The 6,000-nt window shown below is 40.8% G+C and overlaps 1 protein-coding gene across 1 annotated transcript in view; it reads right to left on the minus strand.

Moving 5' to 3' along the window:
- Positions 1–6,000, minus strand: part of LOC103261066 (zinc finger protein 420-like) — a 56,038-nt gene that overhangs the window by 45,819 nt on the left and 4,219 nt on the right. Inside the window, 3 exon segments of the mRNA XM_021712671.1 lie at positions 3,347–4,452; positions 4,536–4,674; positions 4,935–5,159. Coding sequence (XP_021568346.1) covers positions 3,347–4,452; positions 4,536–4,674; positions 4,935–5,159 — 1,470 coding nt within the window.

Consider the following 6,000-nt stretch of genomic DNA (forward strand, 5'->3'; position numbering starts at 1 on the left):
CCTGTAATTCAAGCACTTTGGGAGGTCGAGGTGAGTGGATTGCCCGAGCCCACTGGTTCAAGACCAGCCTGGGCAACTTGGCAAGACCTCATCTCTACAATACACCAAAAATTAGCTAGGCGTGGTAATGTGCACCTGTAGTTCTGGCTACTTGGAAGGCTGAGGCGGATCGCCGGAGCCCAGCAGGTCAATGCTGGAATGAGATGTAAGGGTAGATTTGGTAATAATTATATAAATGAATTTTAATTATTATTTTCTTGGACATATATAGTTTAAAAGGAAAACCTTTGACCTTTGAATACAGAATATGAAAAGAATTAACAATGTGTTTAAAGCAAAGTCATAAAAATAATTTTAGTCCTGTATCAGTTTAGTCTCAAGCAATTTTGTTATGTTTGGTGTTGGGTTAGTAATCTTTATGTATAAGCTTACTGGTTAATAAAATACGGTTGGATCTCAATTCTATCTGATAAAATGGGAAAAAAAAGAGATATGAGGGTAGCAAATTAAAAAAAAATTTTTAAGTGGGTTAACATGGTGATTCTTTAGGGAAATGCAATTAAAGCCACTGTGAGATAGCATAACACACTTATTTAAAAACAGAACATTACAAATTAATTATGCCAAGTATTGGTGAAGGTGCAAAGATATTGGAACTTTCATAGCTCCTGGTGAAAATGCAAAAATCTCAAAACGCACACACAAAATTTTAGTTCAGTATGGAAGTTTTTCCGACACTTGAATACTCGACTACTCCATGATTTAGGCATTGCATTCTGAATCACTAATACAAAAAAAAAAATCCATAGAATTGTACACAAATGTCTGTAGCAGCTTTATTTCAAAAGCATAACACTGAAAGTAACCCAAATGTCATTAAACAGGTGAATGATAAACAGAGAGTTGTATAACCATAGAACAGAATGCTACTCAGAAATAAGAATGAACTATTCACGTAAGCATTGTTTATGAATCTCTAATTATTATGTATAAATAAGCTAGGAAAAAATAAGAAGAAACACTTTATCATTCCTATAATAAAACTCTAAAAAATGCAAACCAACGGGTTGTAAAGGAAAGTAAATCAAAGGTTGCCTGCAGGGTAAGGGATGGATTATAAAAGGGAACAATAAAAATATGTGGGTGACATATCCTCATTATTATGATTACAAAAGTGTTCCCATAGGCTTACCTTATGCCAAAACTTAACAAATTGTACATTTTAAACATGTAAAATTTATTCCAGGTCAAACACAGCTTGATAATATTTTTAACGACTCAATCTATATCACTCAGTCTTCAGAAAATCAGGGTTAGTAAATTTATTTATTTATTTATTTTTGAGTCAGAGTATCACTTTGTTGCCCAGGCTGGAGTGTACGATCATGGCCACCACAACCTCTACCTGCTGGGCTCAGGTGATCCTTCTGCCTCAGCCTTTCAGGTAGCTGGAACTACAGACACGTGCTACCATGCCTGGTCAATTTTTAAAAATCTATTACAGAGATGAGGTCTCTGCCAAGTTGCCCAAGTTAGTCTTAAACAGTTGAACTCAAGCAATCCTTTTGCCTCTGTCTCCTAAAGTGCTAGGATTACAGGCATGAGCCACTGTGCCCAGCCAGATTTAGCAAGTCAATGTTGTCTCCACCATCTAACTCCATATGCCTTATAGGGACAGCCTTGCCTCAGTGGTAGGTAATACAAGTAAGCAATAAAGGCCATTTCCACTTGAGTTAAGAGGACTACTGGCGGATCACAAAAGCCACATCCACAGACAACTAGATCCCCCTTCTCTTCATTCTATTGTTTTTTCTTTTGAGTTGAAGTCTCACTCTGCCACCCAGGCTAACGTGCAGTAGCACATTCACAGCCAACCAGGCATCAATCTGCTGGGCTCCAGCAATCTTTCCACCTCAGCCTTCCAAGTAGCCCAAACAACAGGCATGCGTTACCACACCTGGCTTTTTTTTCCTTTTTTAATATATTGTAGAGACGAGGTCTTACCAAGTTGCCTGGGCTGCTCTTGAACCTGCAGGCTCAGGTAATCCACCTGCCTCAGCATCCCAAAATGCTGGGATTACAGGTTGAGCCACCAAGCCTGGTCTCATTCTATTTCTTTGTCCATGTAGCAATTGCTGTGGGTTACACAGCCAAAGAAGCTACAGGAATCCATAAAATGGTTATTTTATCTGTCTTGAGCTATACAAGATACAGACTTTTATATACACTGATCCAGAAGAGTCACAGTCATCACTGGGATATTTGTGGATGTATCTTTAGAAAAAAATGATGGCAACAAAAACAAGTCATCAAGTTTTCTGGAGTCTCTTCAATTCCCTATTATTCAATGCAATGTTTCTATATCCATTTTTGTTCCCCTGGACCCCTGTAGTTGTACAGTTAGTGACACAAGAATACTGAATTCTGGGCTTTGGACACACAGCTGTTTTGCAGAACTTGAATAAGGAATTCTCAACACTGGAAAGCATTATGGGTTATCTCCAATGAACAAAAAAACTTCATGTTGTTTCCAGAAGCACTGGAAGTTGTCACAACTACCTTGTCCACAGAATGACTTCTAAGCCCACAGGCCTCCAGGATCAAGGCAAAACTCTCGTTATGCTTTCAAACCACTCCACAGTAAACGCAACTTGCAAGACTAAAGGTACATAAACAAAAAAACTTTCACCATCGCACAAACTGGTGCAATGTGCAATAGGCAGCTCCTGCTTTGGTGACTTGGAAACTGAGAAAACTTCTTCACAAGTATCAACTGATATCATCAACTGAGACCAACAATGTTCCTGAAAAAGGTAGTCCTACCCTGCAAGCCACCAGAACTCAGATCAGGTCCCAGAACCTACCCAGGATGTAAGTCCATGCACTAAGTTGCCAGAAAGGAGGGGATGAGAACTCCGTAAGAGCTCAAGATACTCATGATTTCCTCCAAGTAGGGGAAGTCTATCTCCCTGAACACTTTGCTGCGGAGATGACTACAGACTCTGTGGATCTTCCAAGCAGTAGAGATGAATGGCTTCGGCCACGGAAACTTGCAGTAACCTATATCAGGCAAGATCCATGGGCAGGTTTACAGAGTATAACAGTTACATATGTTTTCCAAATACCTCAAACTTGAGGGTAATCTATGGATGTTCAGATATATGAAAGTCAACTCAAAGACTAGCCTCCAGTGTCACCATACTGAGTGAGGAAAAAGCACACTTGCTGCACATCTGTACTATGGAAACCTTCAGTATTAAATCTGACTAAAGAATTTACCATTCATGGCATGAGAGCACTCCTGTGTTGAAAGAGGCCACGCTTGCCTAAGATTTCTCACATTAACATTCATAAGGCCTTTCTCCAGTGTGAACTGTTTCATGTTGAACAAGGGAGTATTTGTGGGTAAAATATTTCCCACATTCACTGCATTCATAAGGCCTTTCTCCAGTGTGAACTCTTTGATGTCGAGTGAGGACTGATATCTGACGAAAAGATTTGCCACATTCACTGCAGTCATAAGGCCTTTCTTCACAGTGAACACTTTGATGTCGAATGAAAACAGATATCTGACAATAGGATTTCCCACATTCACTGCACTCATAAGGCCTTTCTCCAGTATGAACTCTCAGATGCTGAAGGGCAGAACTTTGTCTAAAGGATTTCCCACATTCACTGCACATATATGGCCTTTCACCAGTGTGAACTCTCAAATGCTGAAGGAAGCCAGAGCTTTGCCTAAAGCATTTCCCACATTCACCGCACACATAGGGTCTTTCATTAGTGTGAACTGTCTTGTGTCGCATTAGATGAATTTTGCGAATAAAGTATTTTCCACATTCATTGCACTCATAAGGCCTGACACCATTATGAACTGTCTGGTGTCGTATGAGAACAGTTTTGCAACTAAATGATTTTCCACATTCACTGCACTCATAAGGTCTCACTCTAGCATGAGCCCTCCTGTGTCGAAATAGGCCAGAGTTGTGGCTAAACACTTTTCCACATTCACTGCACTCATAAGGCTTTTCTCCAGTGTGAACTCTTTGGTGTTAAAGAAAGACAGATTTCTAGCTAAATGATTTCCCACATTCACTGCACACATAAGGTCTTTCTCCAGTGTGAAATCTTTGATGGTGAATGAGGTAGGTATTGCAACTAAATGATTTCCCACATTCTTTGCAGTCATAAGGCCTTGCTTTAGTGTGAGCTCTTCTGTGACGATAGAGGTTATCACGGTGGCTAAAAAACTTGCCACATTCACTGCACTCATAAGGCTTTTCTCCAGTGTGAACTCTTTGGTGTTGAATGACAACAGATAGCTGGCGAAAGGATTTGTCACATTCGCTGCAGTCATAAGGTCTTTCTCCAGTGTAAACTCTTTGGTGTTGAATGAGTTTAGTTTTGCCACTAAATGATTTCCCACAATCACCGCAATCACAAGTCCTCAGTCTAGCATGCATTTTACTATGTTGAAGTAAGCTAGAACTTTGGCTGAAAGACCTTCCACATTAATTGCACTCATAAGGCTTTACTCCAGGGTGGGATCTTCTGTGATGATAGAGGTTACCACGACGGCTAAAAGATTTCCCACATTCACTGCATTCATAAGATGTTTCTCCAGCATGAACTTTTTGATGTTGAATGAGTACAGATTTCTTGCTAAAAGATTTCCTAGATTCAATGCATTTGTAAGGCTCTCTTCCAGTGGGAACTGCAGTGTCACATGCTGCTGTGTGACTTCTCACTGTTAAGAATAGCCTGATACTGAAGAAGGCCTAAGATGTCTGGAAAGTTGCTTCTCAACTCTGCAAAGGTGAAGGGTTTCCCTGAAACATGGAACCTGCAGTTAGCCACAAATGAAGCTTGGTCCTTGTCTATTTTAAAGAGTTTTTCTCTATGATCATGCTTCTAGACCTGGTGAAGGTTTGTACTCAACCAAAAATCTCTTGACAGCCCAGGCAAGTTTGATTTCTGTCCAGAGGATGTGGCTTGCAGCTCAGCTAGGTGTAAAATGTCTTTCAAGACTGGGATATAGATCTCACAGTAATTCTTCTGGGTAAATGGACTTGCCTTTGGAGTCCTGATTTGTGACAATCCTTCTACAGAAACACTATATTCAGAAGATACCTCCTCAGTCTCTGCTCCATACCAACAACCTGAAAAAAGAGGTATGGGTTCAATATAGGGGATGAAGCAGCCACAATAAAAAATGTATGTCAGACATAGTAAAGAATGAGTCCATGGGAATGTTTTCAGGATGTGAATATTGATGGTAATTTGACAAAAGGGCCTCTCAGGGAGGCCTTATGAGATAAAGGACACAAAGATGGGTTGCATTTCAGTGACAAAAGTCAGGGTCACTGACTCACTCCTCTGCCAACAGCCTTCATCAGGACCTCATCTACTGATAACACAGGCTTGCTGCACAAGTGACTGGTGTCCAGGCCCAGGAGAATGCAATAGGAAAACAGCACTTGGTGTGCAAGGACTATTTAAAAACATGTACACACTTCACAAAACATTATGTTTGGGTCAGTGTTGGGGACACTGAAACAATGGAGAGGAACCAGCAATGCATGGAAGCCAGAAAAGTGGGAGTAGCTAGGGACTAAAAGACATAGATGACATTAAAAAATCAGGGAAGTTTCAAGTATAAGAAAAAATGTAGAAATGTATGGAAAGGGCACCCAATCACTAAGAATACAGGACATGTTCATGATAGGATTAGAAAACAGGCTGGACGCAGTGGCTCAAGACCATAATCCCAGCACTTTGGGAGGCCAAGGCAAGAGGATTACCTGAGCCCAGGGGTTCAAGACCAGCCTGGGTAACTTAGCAAGACCTCGTCTCCACAATAAATAAAAAAATTAGCTGGGCATGGTAGTGTGTGCCTGTAGTTCCAGCTACTTGGAAGGCTGAGGCAGAAGGATTGCCTCAGTAGGTCAAGGCTGTGGTGGCTGTGAGCATGCCACTGTACTCCAGCCTGCGCAACAAAGT

This window comes from Carlito syrichta, unplaced genomic scaffold, assembly GCF_000164805.1.
Source record: "Carlito syrichta isolate Samal-C Ts95f unplaced genomic scaffold, Tarsius_syrichta-2.0.1 Scaffold303585, whole genome shotgun sequence".
Classification (NCBI taxonomy): Eukaryota; Metazoa; Chordata; class Mammalia; order Primates; family Tarsiidae; genus Carlito; species Carlito syrichta.